Source organism: Oncorhynchus nerka, linkage group LG11, assembly GCF_034236695.1.
Source record: "Oncorhynchus nerka isolate Pitt River linkage group LG11, Oner_Uvic_2.0, whole genome shotgun sequence".
NCBI classification, from domain to species: domain Eukaryota; kingdom Metazoa; phylum Chordata; class Actinopteri; order Salmoniformes; family Salmonidae; genus Oncorhynchus; species Oncorhynchus nerka.
The window spans coordinates 50,759,620-50,778,542 of NC_088406.1; the positions used below are offsets into that span (position 1 = coordinate 50,759,620).

Genomic DNA, 18,923 nt, shown 5'->3' on the forward strand with positions numbered 1-18,923 from the left:
AAATAAATACCACTAGAAAACGGCTTAAACAAATACAAATGCAGCTACTGTTGTTGTTCTGGCTGCATTGTTTGACGTGACTGTAAGTTAGCCGTAGTTGACTAGCTAGCTAGCTAGCAAGGGATAAGAACATTCCCAGCCAGTATGTCAATGGAACATTAGAATCTAGGGTAGCAACCCTAGATTTGTGTCGGGGATGTATCTTGAGGAAGGATGAAATACTGTAGTATGAATAAATTAATCAAAATAAAAAATTTAATGAAAATATGTCAACAGTTATTTCAACATGTTGGTAACCCGTTGTATAAAAGTTATAATGCCCTCAAAGCCAGTGTTTGGAGGATATATTGGCACGGCTTGCCGGTTTGCTAATATTGGCACGGTTTGCTAACAACACCCGTGCCCATATCTCTTCCAAACATCGGCTTCTCGTGCATTATCACTTAATTAAAGACCCAGGACTCCAACGAACACGGAGGCTCTGCAATGAATCAACATATAGCCCCAACTGTCTGCAACCATCTATCTCAATATGGGGCTATGTAAATAACATGAGAGTTATGACATGGGTGGTGTAGTTGGTATATTTATGCTAGTCTCCCTGGTTCTGCGTGCCTATTCTCTCCGTGGCCCATGCCCTTCTCTATGGCTTTGTCTGGGTGGTGTTTATTTAAAAGATGCCACTGTGTTTTGTTTTATGGGCAGTCGACTTGTAAACACTCCTCTCGGTGATAATCTGTGAGGGCTTTTTCCCCTCTCATGGTGCCAGGGAGCACGGGGGAATGATAGCGAGACGGGATGGACAGATCAGGGGAAAGGGGTAGAGGCCTTAGCTATTCTTTACTGCGTGCTCTGCTTATACGTTTGATAAGAGAACATGGCCGACATGAGGAAAATGCTCCACATCAAACATTTTGGTAGAGTCTTGTTGCTACATCAAAGGTACTGCATGTGTTCGGGCATTTCAAAGTGCAGGCCCTTTATTGTAACATTTCACAGCATCTTTTTGGGGGGGCCAGTAACTCAAGCGAAATGCTGTGTCACACAACTAAGAAGCAGGGCCAGCCCATTCAAATGGCAAACAGTTAGCTGCGTGATGGGACATAGGTTCTAGAAACAAACTCTTACCACAACCCAACAACCATTGGGTGAAAAATTGGTCCACCATTCAATGCATTATACAGTCCAGAAAATGACTGCTTAAAAAGTGAAAGGTAAACAATGCTGCAGAGGCAAAACAGAGCTACCCAAATGTTATGACTAATTTGGCAGCTATGACGGGTTATGTTTGACGGCAGCGTTCCGCAATGGAAAAGGACACACTATGGCGAACGGCAGCAGGTGCACTTAGTGTGAAGCTGCTGTGGATTTTTTGATTTTTCCAAATAATTCCAACACGCTCTGTGGGCATATAAACTTTTATAATGAGAGCATGTAACAGGCCTCGATAGGCAAATAGGCCGCCAGGCAGACTGATCATTCCTGGAGACTGTGTGTATCCTGCTGTTGGCAACATCATGTAATAGATGTTGTTCAAAAATGAGCTCTGTGGGACAAACTAGTGCCCCGGGGTGCAGATGAGACAGATATAGGAAGAAGCAAAGTAATGTTTTGATCAAACAGGTGGAGGTAAAGTTCAGTTCTCCCTTCTGTGATAAGAACTTCACACGCACTCGGAAGTACAGTCTTTCAAATAGAATCAGTACGTCAGTCAAGTTACCTTTCATTGCATTATTCAGTAACCACATTTTGAAATAAATACGAACAAATAACTTAAATGCTCATAATATTTAATTGATGAAGTATTCCACTAAATGAAAGAAGACAGAATTTAAATTTTAACCAGTGCCAGCTGACGGTATTTACTTTTCCATCTGTGTTGCATTCTGACTTCTTCTTCAGTTGTCTGGGATGTACGCCATGTGATTTTCTTTGCCATGTGCTTTTTTTCAACAGCTTTTCTCTCTCTTTCTCCCTCTGTTTCCTTTCGTTATGGTCACTTGATGTGTACTGGAGGCGAAGTCAGGTGCAGGAGAGCAGAGTGAAGTGAACAGGCGCACACATTATTCCGGTAAAATATCAAAAGCACAAACAACGTGCCCAAAACACGGAACATAGACAGATGTCTGGAGCGTAACAAAAACACCAATAGACAAAATACACGTAACACATACAATCTTACACAAAGACACGATGGGGAACAGAGGAATACATACATGTAGATTGAATGGGGAATGAAAACCAGGTGTGCAGGGAACAAGACAAAACAAATGGATACATGAAAAATGGAGCGGCAGTTCCTTGTCACCTTGTCCAGGTGGGCCTTCACCCTCTCCTTTTTCTTCCTCACTTCTTCCCTACTCTGCTTTAATAGCTCTGAGCAGCTCTTTCACTTTGTTCTTCTCCAACATCTCTCTTTCGTTCCTCTTCTTCTTCTCTAGCTTTGCCCTGACTCTCTGGGCAGTTTTAGTTTCCTTCTGAAAGAGAAAGTCCATACATGTTAATCAGTGATCTGAGATATTATTATTAGTCATTCTCTAGCATGCAGTCAACTTAATCTATTGAATCTGATAGTATAACCATTAGGAGGTGACTTGTGACCGCCCTGAAGTGTGACTGGTTAAACGGAGTACTGTACCTGTGGCTGCTCTTGCTCTCCGAACCTCAGGGCAGTCTGCATCTGGTACAGCTTTATGTATGCCTCTTTCATCCTCTCCACCATATCTCTCTTCTCTATTGGCCATCTGTCTTTCTCCCTTTGCATTTTCTCAATTTCACTATTCGTTCTCTCCCACTCCCATGTAAGCGCCAACCTCTCCTTTTCCATCTCCCATCCCTTCTTCTCTTGTCCATGCAGGCAAAGAATCCTCATCTTTTCTCTTTCCAGGGCCTCTATCGCTCTCTCCTTTTCTCTCAGTTCAATCATCCACTCCTCTGCTGCCTGTGTGCTCCTTCTCTTAATCTCTTCCTTCTCCTTCTCCTTCATCCATCTTTCCCCCTGTTGATCCCAGATTCTTTGTAGGCCAGCCTTGGCCTTGGCCCATCTCCCCCTGTCCTCCATCCAGCTTACCTTATTCCTCTCCAGGTCTGCTTTGGCCAAATCTGCCTTCAAACCATTTCTTATGAGGTTCCATCCATTCCTCTCTCTCACCCTCTCCTTCACCACCCTTTCATTCTCAGCTAACAGTCTCTTCTTGTTCTCCACTCTCAACCTCCATAACTTGGCCAAGGACATGTTCACCTTTGATACATTGCCCATGAAGGTTTGTGTGTCGGCTGCTGCACTTTCTCTGTGTTTGTCCAACACCTCTCGCTGCCTTTCATTATTTGCTAACAGCCTCGTGTTCTCCACGGTCAACTTCCCTATCTTGTCCAAGTGCAGTATGTTCTGCATTGTCACCTTTGTCATCTTGACTTCTAGTTTTTCTTTGTCTGCCACTAAGCTTTTTCTGTTTCTCCAACATCTCTCTCTTCCTTTCATTCTCTGCTAACAGCTTAGTACTCTCCACTGTCACCTCTCCTATCTCGGCCAAGTTCAGTATGTTCTGCACCTTCAGCTTTGCCATCTTGAGCTCCATCTTCTTTCTGTCTGACACTACGCTTTCTCTCTGTTTCTCAAACAACTCTCTCTCTAGCTTCCATTGGTAGTGGTGTACCTCAATAGGAGCCTCAGTCTCCCTTATCTGCCTCAGCAGCTCTTCAATTAGCCTTTCTCTTTTCTAGCTCTGGTTCCATCCTCACCTTGTTGACTTTCTCCAACACCTCTCTCTCCAGCTTCCATCGGTTGTGGTCTACCTTGTTACAAGTCTTAATCTCCTTTCTCATTGTCAGCAGCGCTTCCATTTCTCTTTGTCTTTCTTTCTCTTATTCCTCCCTCATCGTGCTGCCTTTCTCCATCTCCTCACTTTCAGTCAATTATTTCTCCAGTGTACTAACCCATCTCTGCATTGATATATGGAGAAACATGTAGTAGTTATTTTTTATTTGTTCCTGTCATTTTCTTAAAACTGTTAGACCATGCCAGATTTCAAACTTCAGTTACCATCAGCTATTGGGATTCATTCTCCAGATTCAGTCTCACCTCCGCAAATTTCGTCCAATTACAAAGAGTTTAAAAAGTATACAATTAAGTTATGGTTAAGTGAATGATTACGTTTTTTTTTCTTTGGTTCTTCTGTTTGTTGTAACATTCTAGAGTTGTAATATTTAGCCAAGGAATCTTGACTAATTGCTGCATCATAATGAGATTGGAATTGTGGGTTGAATTCTGTATTCTGGTTTAAAATCTCAAAAGATTTTAGAACGATATTTAAAAAAAAATCCTAGACACGTTATACATAGCTGGACACAATTCTAGCCCATTAATTAGGCATACAATTTATAAACCATTAATTTTCCGGAAAATAAATTCGGTTTATTTCAAATAGATTCAAAATAAATATTACTTTGTAAGTAATTACATGTTTTTTATTTTTTTAAATTACAGAAAATAGTCCACGGTGGTTCTTGTTGTTCATCAATAGGTGGCCGTGCCCTCTTAATGTTTTATTTGTTGCGTAATGGTTAGAGAAAAAAAAAGAATAATAAGATTTTGCCATATGCAAATAATGAAACATTTTAAAACCCACCAAAAATTACATCGAAAAACGGACGGTCATGTATCATTTCTAATAAGTAATCTGACCTAAAGTAGTATTTTTATCCGTCTCGGAGACTACGAGAGAGAGAATGAACGTGAGTGCGTAGAAGAGAGAAAGGGAGAGCGGGCTACGCGTGGGCGCGAAGGAGAGAGCTGAAAGTGGCACGCGCACTACCTAGTTTATCAGTAGATATCAGACAGATGCGTGCGACAGTCGGAGAGTTTGAGTTTCAGAGGAAGGACATTAAACGTTAGCGTTTGCACTGTCGCTAACAGGGTCTGTAGGACATACTGAGCAAAATATAAGGAATGGTAGTTGATATTTGTCGCCAATTGAGAGCCGTCTGGTAAGAGTTGGGAGCTTGTTTCGTTCTTATACACAGGTGTTATTTATTACTCATGAATGCGAATATCATTTGAACTGCCCTTACGTCGATTTTCTGGATTATATAGGAATATATAGACATTTTGCGCAATGGAGCCCTAAATAGTTACATATTTTCTTTAAAAAAATAGGATTTATAGAACCGTTTTTAGACCCTGGAGACTTTCGAAATTTAGCAGAAGAGCAACAAGATTAACGGACACAATATGGGCGAAATCCACTGAATCAACACTGATTCAGCAATGCCATCCCATTGGTCACAGACGTCAATTCAATGTTTAGTTGTGATTTACATTTGGTTGAGTTATCACTAACGTGAATTCAACAAAACATGCCACCATGTCATTGGATATAGGCAAAAAAAGGGTGACTTCAAGAGCTTGAGGGGGCAACACCACAACACAACCCTTACAGCCTGACACACACACACACACACACACACAACCAACACAAACACACACTGAACCTCGGCATGCTGTCGAACGAGAGCTGTGAGAACAGCACCTATATCCACACAGACGGGAACCCGGTGGTGAGCACAGTGATGTTCATCCTGGGGGTGATGGGGAACTTCATCGCCCTGGCCATCCTGGGGGTCCACCAGAAGGAGCAACGCACCAAGTCCTCTGTCTTCTGCATCCTGGTGACGGGACTGGCCCTGACTGACCTGCTGGGAACCTGCTTCCTCAGCCCCCTGGTGTTTGTGTGCTATGCCCGCCAGCGATCCCTGCTGGGGCTCACTGGGGACCAGGGACTCTGTGGCCTCTTTGCCTTTGCCATGACCTTCTTTGGCCTGGCCTCCATGCTCATCCTCTGTGCCATGGCCGTGGAGCGCTGCCTGGCCATCAGCCACCCCTATTTTTACTCCAAGTGCGTCCGACGCAGCTTCGCCAAGGTGGCCCTCCTGCTTATCTACATCTTCACCTGCGCCTTCTGTGTTTTGCCATTCTTCGGCTTTGGCCGCCACAAGCAGTACTGCCCGGGCACGTGGTGCTTCATCAAGATGGAGGCGGCAGGTGAGGGGGTGGACGAAGAGAGGAAGGTTCTGGCGTTCTCTCTGTCCTACGCCTCGCTCATGGCGCTGCTGATCGTGGCGGTGTTTGTGTGCAACGGCTCTGTGATTGTCAGCCTGTGCCGGATGCACCGCAGCCAGATGACACGGCGTGGTTCGGTGGTGAACGGAGGGAGGAAGAGGAAGATGAGTCTGGGCTGGTTCGGACAGGGGGAGGAGGAGATGGACCACCTGATGCTGCTGGCCTCCATGACGGTTATCTTCGTTGTCTGCTCCTTGCCGCTCACTGTGAGTTGATCTTTTTTTTTTTCTCTCTCTCTCTCTCTCTCTCTCTCTGACCCATATCCCTGTGTGTGCATGTTTATGTGTGCGTACGCGTGGCCCCTGGCTATGACTGACACCTCATCTGTGACTCAAACTCTTATGACTTTCACCGTCTTCACTTACTTTCCCTGTGACTGACGTCTTTCTCTGACTAACTCTTAACTCTTAGTACACTGTCATACTGTGGTTATTAGCCATTCAAAACCACTTCTCTCAACTCCTGATATCACTCCATGCACACGTCATGTTAGCGTTCTTTGTAAACAATGGCATGCCGCGCCGTCACGCTCACTGTTAGTTCGCTTTGGTGTTTTGATATTGAAGTGAAATGAGAACCGCCCTGTTTTTAAGAGAGTATCAGATCTGGGGGAAACCTTTGTTCCCAGGAGGAAACTGTTTAAAAAAACAAGCAGGCCAGTCTCCTCTCCTCTACTCCCATGAGGCTGTTCATTATAACATATCCACTCCCCAGAGAGGTTTATCCCTTGGTTGCATAACCAGACAGTCATTATTTGGATAGTAAATAAAACTGAACCTTGATGTTTTGCCCCTCTAATTGAGAGGTGTGTGCTAAATCTGTCAGCCCTGGAGGACTGGATCTGGCCATCTGGGTCCCTTGTTTGGCTATCCCTACCTGTGGGTGTTGTTCACTGGGTTTGACACAGACCTTTTGGAGGAAGCTTCCTGTCCCTGACTCTGGCCCTTCTGGCTGTCTCACTCACTTACTCTCACTCACTCACTCACTCACTCACTCACTCACTCACTCACTCACTCACTCACTCACTCACTCACTCACTCACACACACACACACACACACATTTATAGAACTACAGATAAAGTGAGGGTTGATACCAAAACAATCTATGTTTTGCTGAAAGTCACTGTTTTGAGTGTACACACTAAATAAGCTTGTCAGTTTCCTTTGAACTTAAATCAATCATTGATTTGTTCAACTAAGGACATTCCAGTTACCAAAGTAGTTAGAGTAACTACAAGGAATGAGGGTAATTAACTGTAATGTCAACTGTTCCCCTTTTCTTTAAGTCATTCAATACCAACCATCTCCCTGAGGTCTCTCTGCTACCTGTGGGTGATACTCCATGATGAGACAGGAAGTTGACAGGGAGGTTTTTAAGGAACTCTGTTAGTGTAGTCTCAGTGGGGGTAGATCTGTGGTTGATATCTGAGGGAAATATACAGGCACGTCCTGTCTCCTGAGTCATTCCTTCGACCATACGGTATCTATGGGGGTAGAATTTCCTCCACCTTCCAGCAATGATTTGGCATACCTGTTGAAATCCAAAGCTAACCAAATACTTCTAAATGTGTAGGTAGTCAGCTTGATTCACACGCAGACGGTAAGAAACATTCCCCTGCAGATTGGACCTGGGCCTGTGATACCTGAGCAGGGCCGGCTCCACGCATAAGTGACATAAGCAGTCACTTAGGGCCCCAGGCTGCTAGGGGCCCCCAACCCCCCAAAATGTTGTGTGTGTGTATATACTATATATATATATATACACACACACATACTAGAGGTTGACCGCTTATGATTTTAACGTCGATACTGATTATTGGAGGACAAAAAAAAGCCAATACCGATTAATCAGCCGATATAATTTTTTAAAATTTGTTATAATGACAATTACAACAATACTGAATGAACACTTATTTTAACTTAATATAATACATCAATAAAATCAGTTTAGCCTCAAATAAATAATGAAACATGTTCAATTTGGTTTAAATAATGCAAAAACAAAAGTGTTGGAGAAGAAAGTAAAAGTGCAATATGTGCCATATAAGAAAGCTAACGTTTAAGTTCCTTGCTCAGAACATGAGAACATATGAAAGCTGGTGGTTCCTTTAAACATGCGTCTTCAATATTCCCAGGTAAGAAGTTTTGGGTTGTAGTTATTATAGGATTATTTCTCTCTATACCATTTGTATTTCATATACCTTTGGATGTTCTTATAGGCACTTTGGTATTGCCAGTGTAACAGTATAGCTTCCGTACGTACCTCTCCTCGCTCCTACCTGGCCTCTAACCAGGAACACAATGACAACAGCCACCCTCGAAGCAGTGTTACCCATGCAGAGCAAGGGGAACAACTACTCCAAGTCTCAGAGCAAGTGATGTTTGAAACTCTATTAGCACGCACCCCGCTAACACCAGCCTAATCTCGGGAGTTGATAGGCTTGAAGTCATAAACAGCAGCGCTGCTGGCAAAATGCACGAAAGTGCTGTTGGAATGGATGCTTATGAGCCTGCTGGTGCCTACCAGCCTACTACTACCTACTCAGTCAGACTGCTCTATCAAATCATAGACTTAATTATAATATAGTAACACACAGAAATACGAGCCTTAGGTCATTAATATGGCCGAATCAGGAAACTATCATCTCGAAAACAAGATGTTTATTCTTTCAGTGAAATATGGAACCATTCCGTATTTTATCTAACGGGTGGCACCTATCAGTCTAAATATTCCTGTTACATTGCACAAACTTCAATGTTATGTCATAATTACGTACAATTCTGTCAAATTAGTTCACAATGAGCCAGGCGGCCCAAAATGTTGCATATACCCACCCTGACTCTGCGTGTAATGAAAGCAAGAGAAGTGACACAATTTCACCTGGTTAATATTGCCTGCTAACCTGGATTTCTTTTAGATAAATATGCAGGTTTAAAAATATATACTTCTGTGTATTGATTTTAAGAAAGGCATTGGTGTTTATGGTTAGGTACACGCTGGAGCAACGACAGTCCTTTTTCGCGACTGCGCACTGCATCAATTATATGCAACGCAGGACACGCTAGATAAACTAGTAATATCATCAACCATGTGTAGTTATAACTAGTGATTATGATTGATTAATTTTAATGCTAGCTAGCAACTTACCTTCGCTTCTTACTGCATTCGCGTAACAGGCGGGCTCCTTGTGAGGCAGGTTGAATCCCTGAGCTGACAAGGTAAAAATCTGTCGTTCTGCCCCTGATCAAGGCAGTTAGCCCACCGTTCCTAGGCCGTCATTGAAAATAAGAATGTGTTCTTAACTGACTTGCCTAGTTAAATAAAGGTGTAAAAAAAAAATATATATATATATTTTTAATCTGCAAAATCGGCGTCCAAAATTACCGATTTCCGATTGTTTTGAAAACTTCAAATCGGCCCTAATTAATCGGCCATTCCGATTAATCGGTTGACCTCTAATACATACATTACATACACACATACATGCTTGCATTCATACATACATACATGTGTATGTGTGTATATATATATGCATACATGTGTATGTGTGTATATATATATGCATACATATGTGTGTGTGTATATATATATATATATATATATATATATATATATATATATACAGTGCCTTGCGAGAGTATTCGGCCCCCTTGAACTTTGCGACCTTTTGCCACATTTCAGGCTTCAAACATAAAGATTTAAAACTGTATTTTTTTGTGAAGAATCAACAACAAGTGGGACACAATCATGAAGTGGAACGACATTTATTGAATATTTCAAACTTTTTTAACAAATCAAAAACTGAAAAATTGGGCGTGCAAAATTATTCAGCCCCCTTAAGTTAATACTTTGTAGCGCCACCTTTTGCTGCGATTACAGCTGTAAGTCGCTTGGGGTATGTCTCTATCAGTTTTGCACATCGAGAGACTGAAATTTTTCCCCATTCCTCCTTGCAAAACAGCTCGAGCTCAGTGAGGTTGGATGGAGAGCATTTGTGAACAGCAGTTTTCAGTTCTTTCCACAGATTCTCCATTGGATTCAGGTCTGGACTTTGACTTGGCCATTCTAACACCTGGATATATTTATTTTTGAACCATTCCATTGTAGAGTTTGCTTTATGTTTTGGATCATTGTCTTGTTGGAAGACAAATCTCCGTCCCAGTCTCAGGTCTTTTGCAGACTCCATCAGGTTTTCTTCCAGAATGGTCCTGTATTTGGCTCCATCCATCTTCCCATCAATTTTAACCATCTTCCCTGTCCCTGCTGAAGAAAAGCAGGCCCAAACCATGATGCTGCCACCACCATGTTTGACAGTGGGGATGGTGTGTTCAGGGTGATGGGCTGTGTTGCTTTTACGCCAAACATAACGTTTTGCATTGTTGCCAAAAAGTTCAATTTTGGTTTCATCTGACCAGAGCACCTTCTTCCACATGTTTGGTGTGTCTCCCAGGTGGCTTGTGGCAAACTTTAAACAACACTTTTTATGGATATCTTTAAGAAATGGCTTTCTTCTTGCCACTCTTCCATAAAGGCCAGATTTGTGCAATATACGACTGATTGTTGTCCTATGGACAGAGTGTCCCACCTCAGCTGTAGATCTCTGCAGTTCATCCAGAGTGATCATGGGCCTCTTGGCTGCATCTCTTATCAGTCTTCTCCTTGTATGAGCTGAAAGTTTAGAGGGACGGCCAGGTCTTGGTAGATTTGCAGTGGTCTGATACTCCTTCCATTTCAATATTATCGCTTTGGAATATCCAATAAATGTCGTTCCACTTCATGATTGTGTCCCACTTATTGTTGATTCTTCACAAAAAAATACAGTTTTATATCTTTATGTTTGAAGCCTGAAATATGACAAAAGGTCGCAAAGTTCAAGGGGGCCGAATACTTTCGCAAGGCACTGTATATATTACAGTGAGCACCATTCATTGGACAGTGACCATTCCTTTGTTATTTTTGTTCTGTACTCTAGCACTTTGAGTTTGAGAGGGTGAAGTGCAGACTGTCAGCTTTAATTTGAGGGTATTTTCATACACATCGGATGAACCGTTTAGAAATGACCTTTTGTACATGGTCCCCCCCATTTTAAGGTACTACAAGTATTTGTTGAATTGGCTTCACAGATTTGTGTCGTTAGTGAATGCAGGAGAGCTGTTGATGAGGAGGATTGATTCTAGACTTTGCTATTGCCTTTGGAGGTTGTTGTTGGGGTGTGACAACATGAGGAAGACAGCAGTGTCAATGCAAATGAAGCTGGCTGTCATAAGGCTCAGAAATGAAAATCAATCAATCAGGAACATTGCAAAAACCCTGGGCATGCCCAAGTCAACAGTTTGGTTCATAATTAACAAGAATAAAAACAACCGGTGAACTTAATTATGTCAAAAGACACGGTAGACTGAGGAAGACCACTGTAGTGGATGACCGGAGAATACTCTCTATGGTGAAGAAAACCCCACTGACAACAGCCCAACAGATCAGAAACACTCTCCTGGATGCAGGTGTAGATGTGTCAAAGTCTACCATACGTAGACTACACCAGCAGGGTACACTACAAGATGCAAACCACTGATACGCCTGAAGAACAGAATGGTGATATTACAGTTTGCTAAAAAGCACCTAAAAGAGCCCCAAGAGTTCTGGAAAGAAGTCTTGTGGACAGATGAGACAGATTAACATGTACCTGAGTGATGGAAAGAGGAAAGTGTGGAGAAAAGACATGCCCATGATCCAAAGCATACCACCTCATCCGTGAAACATGGTGGAGGGGGTGTTATGGCTTGGGCCTGTATGGATGCCAGTGGAACAGGCTCACTTGTCTTCATCGATGATGTGACTGCAGACAGAAGTAGAACAACGAATTCTGAAGTCTTCAGAAATATTTTATCTGCTCAGATAAAAGCAAATGCCTCCAAACTCATTTGCCTGCACTTCATCATGCAACAAGACAATGACCCTAAACATACTGCTAGAGCATGAAGGGGTTTTTGATGGCCAAAAAGTGGAAAATCCTTGACTGGCTGAGTCAATCATCGGATCTGAATCCAATTGAACGTGCATTTTACATGCTGAAGAGGAGACTGAAGGCAATAAGTCCCCGAAACAAGCAGGAACTGAAGATGGCTGCAGTACAGGCCTGGCAGAGCATCACAAGGGAAGATACCCAGCGTCTGGTGACGTCAATGCATCGCAGTCTTCAAGCAGTCATTGCATGCAAAGGATATGTGACCAAATATTAACAATGATTACTTTATTCTACATTATATTAAACTGTCCAATGTTTGTGACGAAACACGAATAAAATGGTTAAAATACGAGCCTAGTTGATTTAGCCACAGAAAAAGTCAGCAACCTTCCCGTTAGCCATGATTGGCTAAGATAATGAGTGGACTGGACATGACGAGAGATGAGTTCCATATAGCACGCTTCTGTCCATTTGAGCTGGTTAATATTTGTAGGTAATCCTGTCTAACGTAGCTTTAAAAAATATATATATTTTGCTTAGTAGAACTGCTTAAGTGTTGCTCTCCACTTTCTGGAGGACCGAGTTTTTTGAAATCAGTGGAATAAGAGTATGATAGCTAAGGAGATGGAGAAAACACCTGTCTCCAGATTACAGTTGTGGACGGGTGTCTTTTATACTGATAACAAGTTCAAACAGGTGCCATTAATACAGGTAACGAATGGAGGACAGAGGAGCCTCTTAAAGAAGAAGTTACAGGTCTGTGAGCCAGAAATCTTGCTTGCAAATAAATTCATTAAAAATCTTACAATGTGATTTTCTGGATTTTTTTTCTCATTTTGTCTGTCATAGTTGAAGTGTACCTATGATGAAAATTACAGGCCTCTCTCATCTTTTTAAGTGGGAGAACTTGCACAATTGGTGGCTGACTAAATACTTTTTTGCCCCACTGTAGATACTTTTGTACCTGTTTCCTCCAGCATCTTCACAAGGTTGTTTGCTGTTGTTTTGGAATTGATTTGCACTTTTTGCACCAAAGTACGTTCATCTCTAGGAGACAGAACATGTCTCCTTCCTGAGCGGTATGCGTGGTCCCATGGTGTTTATACTTGCGTACTATTGTTTGTACAGATGAACGTGGTACCTTCAGGCATTTGGAAATTGCTCCCAAGGAGGAACCAGAATTGTGGAGCTCTACAATTTATTTTCTGATGTCTAGGCTGATTTCTTTTGATTTTCCCATGATGTCAAGCAAAGAGGCACTGAGTTTGAAGATAGGCTTTGAAATACATCCACAGGTACACCTCCAATTGACTCAAATGATGTCAATTAGCCTATCAGAAGCTTCTAAAGCCATGACATAAGTTTCTGGAATTTTCCAAGCTGTTTAAAGGCACAGTCAACTTAGTGTATGTAAACGTCTAACCCACTGGAATTGTGATACAGTGAAATAATCTGTAAACTATTGTTGGAAAAATGACTTGTGTCATGCACAAAGTTGGGCCTAACCGACTTGCCAAAACTATAGTTTTGTTAACAAGAAATTTGTGGTGTGGTTGAAAATGGGTTTTAAGGACTCCAACCTAAGTGTATGTAAACTTCCGACTTTAACTGTACGCCTAGTGTCCTGAAACAGGTCACATTTGGTTGTGCATCAGCTATTTTTCTGTTATGTCAGTCACTGACATGCACTCAATTAGCAATGACCGCTCATCATTTTTTAAATTGGTAAGTTAGTCTGGCCAGCTATCTAAACTTGCAGTAATCGTGGCTGAATACCAACCAGGTACGCCAAATCTCGTTTAGGGCTCCCAAAAGGCTAGAGCCGGCTCTGCCTGATGGAAATTTAAGCCAGGATACATCCAGAGTGTCATGTCAAGGCCGTTAATCTGGTGAATAATTTATTAGCTTGTTATTAAGGAATCACCCAACTGACTCACACAACACCTCAGACATGCCGGGGTGTGTGTGTGTGTGCGTCTGCACCTGCGAGTGCGTGCATCTGTAAGTGAATATGACTATGAATGGATGAGAGCGAGGTAATGGAGGAGTGTGTATCGGATGAGATGAGTTCAGCACAGTGCATGTCAAAACAGTAGTATCTCCTCCCAGCTAAGCCCAGCTGCTTTGCCTACATTCCCAGGACTATTGTTAGGATGTGGGGTTAGAGTGTAAGACTGCCCGCCTTTCTGGAGCTGAAAGACTGTTGGAACATGACGGAAACCTGAGCAACAGGAGATGCAGGATGGAGGAAAGAAACTAGTTTTGGAACTATAGTTCCCTCTTTAATATGGTATTAATATGAGTGTATTTGTATTTATTATGGATTCCCATTAGCTGCTGCCAATGCAGCTGCTATTCTTCCTGGGGTCCAGCAAAATTAAGGAAGTTATACAATTTTAAAAACATTACAATACATTCACAGATTTCACAACACACTGTGTGCCCTCCACCTATACCACATATATACAATAGAAAATCCATGTGTGTATGTATGCATGTGTCTGTGCCTATGTTTGTGTTGCTTCACAGTCCCCGCTGTTCCATAAGGTGTATTATTTTTTTGTATTTTTTTTTAGACGTTTTTTAAACTAATTTTACTGCTTGCATCAGTTAATTGATGTGGAATAGAGTTCCATTTAGTCATGGCTCTGTAGTACTGTGTGCCTCCCATAGTCTGTTCAGGACTTGGGGACTGTGAAGGGACCTCTGGTGGCATGCCTTGTGAGGTATGCATGGGTGTCCGAGCTGTGCGCCAGTAGTTCAAACAGATGGTGCATTCAACATGTCAATACCTCTCATAAATACAAGTAGTGATAAAGTCAATAGCTCCTCCACTTTGAGCCAGGAGAGATTGACATGCATATTATTGTTAGCTCTCTGTGTACATCCAAGGGCCAGCCGTGCTGCCCTGTTCTGAGCCAATTACAATTTTCCTAATTCCATTTTTGTGGCACCTGATCAGTAGTCCAGGTGTGACAAAACTATTGCCTGTAGGACCTGCCTTGTTGATAATGCTATTAACAAGATAGAGCAGCGCTTTGTTATGGACAGATTTCTCCCCATCTTAGCTGCTGTTGTATCAATATGTTTTGACCATGAGTTTACAATCCAGGGTTACTCCAAGCAGTTTAGTCAACTCAACTTGCTCAATTTCCACATGATTTATTACAAGATTTAGTTGAGGTTTAGGTAGTGATGCACCGATATGACATTTTTGGCCGATGTCTGATATTTAAGCATTCTAGTACAGTTAAATAGTTAACACACACACATGGACGCAGCCGTCTAAGGCACTGCATCTCAGTGCAAGAGGCATCACTACAGTCCCTGGTTCGAATCCCAGGCTGTATCGCATCCGGCCGTGGTTGGGAGTCCCATAGTGCGGCGCACAATTGGCCCAGCGTCGTCCAGGCAGTCATTGTAAATAAGAATTTGTTCTTAACTGACTTGCCTAGTTAAAAAATAAAGGTTTCACACACACACCACACTGACCAAAAAGTTATTTTGTTGGCATTTACGTATGTCCCCATTACCAGTAAAATATAATCAAAACATATTTCTTTCACTTACTTGCTGTGCACTTTCGTTGTTCAGTCATTTCATTCTCAAGATTCTATAGAACGCCGTTTGGGTCTTTGCGTGTCAAAAAAGATACATGTCAAATAACACATCTGTTTCAGTAGCTATATAGTTAGCTAGCTAATTATATAGCTAGGTGTCGTCATCTAAAATAACCCTAATTTATAAGACACTTCTTATTTGATTAATGGTGGTCGGACCCATCTTTGTGAAGCTAGCCACAATAAGGATTAGCCACAATAGTGGACTTTGCGGTTAGCCTTCAAAATAAAAGAATGACATAATTATACTATTTGTATTAATTTTCATTACTGTCAATGACATACTGTTATTTTGAAGGCAAACCGGAAATTCCACTATTGTGCCTAATCCTTATTGTGGCTAGCTTCACAACCCATAACCCGGTGCGGTCGAGCCTCACTAGTCAGATGAAAGCTAGTTGGCTGCTTATAAAACGTTAGGGCAACAGGGTTAAGTTGCTGACTAGCTATTTATTTTCATGAACTGAAGTTCAATTTCAATAGGCGAACAAGTGGCAACCTAGCTAGTACTTACTCATAAGGATTCCTAAATCATTGCTAAGAATGAAAATGACTGCAGGTTCTACTGGTCATTTGTTTTCAGGCTGGTTGTATTGGTGCTAGCTAGGTACCAAGCTAAAGCTAGCTATCCCAGAAGTTGCGGTCGAACAAATTATGCTTTATTCCCAACTCGGTATTGTAAACACGTAGTTTGTGGCCGGTGTTTGCTTGTTTGCCGACTTTTTTTGTACAGATTTGACAGTGCTACCGTATCTCTTTTGACACGCAAAGACCCAAACAGCGTTCCGTAGTATGTATATTGTGAAGCTAATGGCAAGGCCGCTATTACTGTGTAACTCCAGTAGGGCAACATCTGGTGCTTGACCAGTTGGCGAAAGCCAACATCACCCATGCCAGAGAACGGTTGATTGTCAAGGGCAATGAATAGCATTATCTTGGCTTTAATGGATTTCGCCTTTGAGTTGTCTCGCTGAAATTTTGCTACCCTTTTAAATGACTGGTCGACTTGTTAACTCGATCCACACAGCAGACATTGTGGGCTAGTTTAGGAATGCTGTGTTGCACGTATAGCGCAAAGTTTTACTTGGCGTCATTACGTCATGTACCTACGTTATATAGGTATGCACGTCAGCTTTGACATCGGTTTTGCACATCGGGGCGTTAAACTAGACATCGGCCGATACCGACGTTGGCATTTGAAGCTAATATCGCCCGATTCCGATATGTTCACTGATTTTTATGTCGTGCATCCCTAGGTTTAGGGTTTAGTGAATGATTTGTCCCAAATACAATGCTTTTAGTTTTATAAATATTTAAGACTAACTTATTCCTTGCCACCCACTCTGAAACTAACTGCAGCTCTTTGTTAAGTGTTGCAGTCATTTCAGTCGCTGTATTAGCTGACGTGAACAGTGTTCAGTCTTCCTACATACATAGACACATTGGATTTACTCAAAGCCAGTGGTATGTCTTTAGTCAAGATTGAAAAAAGTAAGGGGCCTAGACAACTGAACCTGGGGAATTCCTGATTCTACCTGGGTTATGTTGTAGAGGCTTCCATTAAAGAACACCCTGTGTGTTCTGTTAGACAGGTAACTCTTTATCCACAATATAGCAGGGGGTGTAAAGCCGTAACACATACGTTTTTACAGCAGCAGACTATGATCGATAAGCCGCACTGAACAGCCCCCACAATCTTTTTATTGTCAATTTCACTCAGCCAATCATCAGTCATTTGTGTTAGGCTGTGCTTGTTGAATGTCCTTCCTTATATGTGTGCTAAAAGACTGTTGTCCATTTGTTCACTGTAAAACAGCGTTGTATCTGGTCAAACACCAATACTTTCCAAAAGTTTACTAAGGGTTGGTAACAGGCTGATTGGTTGGCTATTTGAGCCAGTAAAGGGGGCTTTACTATTCTTAGGTAGGGGAATGACTTTTGCTTCCCTCCAGATCTGGGGGCACACACTTTCTAGTAGGCTTAAATGGAAAATATGGCAAATAGGAGTGGCAATGAGAGAGTCTAGTTTATGTAATGCTCTTACCACTTCTGTCAATACTGAGCACACACACACAGACTCACAGGCAGGCCGCCATCTCTCTGTCCAGTTCTTATTAATGGAATACAAACACGTTGATGTAACACTATACAGTAGAGCACAATGCCAGGCGCTGAAGAATAGATGCTTTTCTCACAGCGGTCTGCTTTCAGCACCACCACAAGATCTAGTGAGGCTGGCTGGAACAAGTGAATTTGAGAGAGATGGAAAGAAGAGATAAATGTGGTGCGTTTGGCTGATAACATGGGGATGTTTGCTTTCAGTCTGTCTACTCTGCAACGGATGGATGGGGTGAGGGAGGGAGGAGAGAGAGGTTGAAAACCAGAAAGAGAGAGAGATGAGTTCCCTGGACTGATGCTGCTTGATACAGTGTCGGGCATTTCCATGTAAAAGGCTCCATGACCACTAACATGAAGTTTATAGGAGCATATCAAATTTGGTGTCAACTGAAAGCTAAGACATATTTTTTTATTAAGGCATATATCAATTGTTCAACCATTTTCCATCTTAAAAATGTGGAATAAGTAAAGTCTTTCTGGTCAACTAGATGGAAAAGAAATATTGCTTTTGTCTTGTCATTCTGTCACCAGAAATAATTCAAGTTTACAGAAGTAACAAGTAAAGGTAGACCTACCAATTAATTATAGTGTTTTTACTGATAACAATTTACTTTATGATTTATTAGGTGATTCAAATGTCATTCTGTTACCAAATCGGTAACAGAATGACCAAATAAGCAGTAACAGAATGACTGCGACTGAATTGGCTACAACTGGAATTCATAGTAGTCACAAACCACAGTTGGGTCACCTTCTACTGTCCTTTCTTCCACTGGCATACTGTTATGCTGTGCTCATAACTGTTATCTTTCTGTTGCAGGGGGTTAAAAGCAAGTGTCTCTTCTCCCTCTCCATTTAATGTCACCTCTCCTAGCTCTAACCGACACCTACCCATGAGCCCCCCCTTTTTCCATTTACTGTAACCAGACCGTTCACCTACTGACACCCGATGTTGAAAATGGACATTGAAATTTGGTCAGTTCAAATCTGAGCCAATCATAGCCCACTGAATCAACATTGTTTCAACGTCATTTAAATAAAAACAATTGTGACCTTAATTTATCAATCAAGTTCAAGAGAGGAGCGAAAACCCGCAGACA

At 42.0% G+C, this 18,923-nt stretch overlaps 2 protein-coding genes across 2 annotated transcripts in view; one reads left to right on the forward strand and one right to left on the reverse strand.

The window, feature by feature from the left end:
* Positions 1–1,788: 1,788 nt before the first annotated feature.
* LOC115137653 (golgin subfamily A member 6-like protein 2) lies at positions 1,789–4,353 on the reverse strand. Its single transcript, XM_029673980.2, has 2 exons — positions 2,639–4,353; positions 1,789–2,477 (listed from the first exon to the last, which is right to left on the reverse strand). The coding sequence occupies exons 1-2, from the start codon at positions 3,479–3,481 to the stop codon at positions 2,358–2,360; spliced, it is 963 nt and encodes a 320-aa protein (XP_029529840.2). The 5' UTR covers positions 3,482–4,353; the 3' UTR covers positions 1,789–2,357.
* A 447-nt stretch (positions 4,354–4,800) lies between these two features.
* Positions 4,801–18,923, forward strand: part of LOC115137085 (prostacyclin receptor-like) — a 59,297-nt gene continuing 45,174 nt past the window's right edge. Inside the window, exon 1 of the mRNA XM_029673127.2 lies at positions 4,801–6,324. Within this exon, the coding sequence (XP_029528987.1) occupies positions 5,497–6,324 (828 nt within the window). The 5' untranslated portion in view covers positions 4,801–5,496. The remainder of the gene's footprint in view (positions 6,325–18,923) is intronic.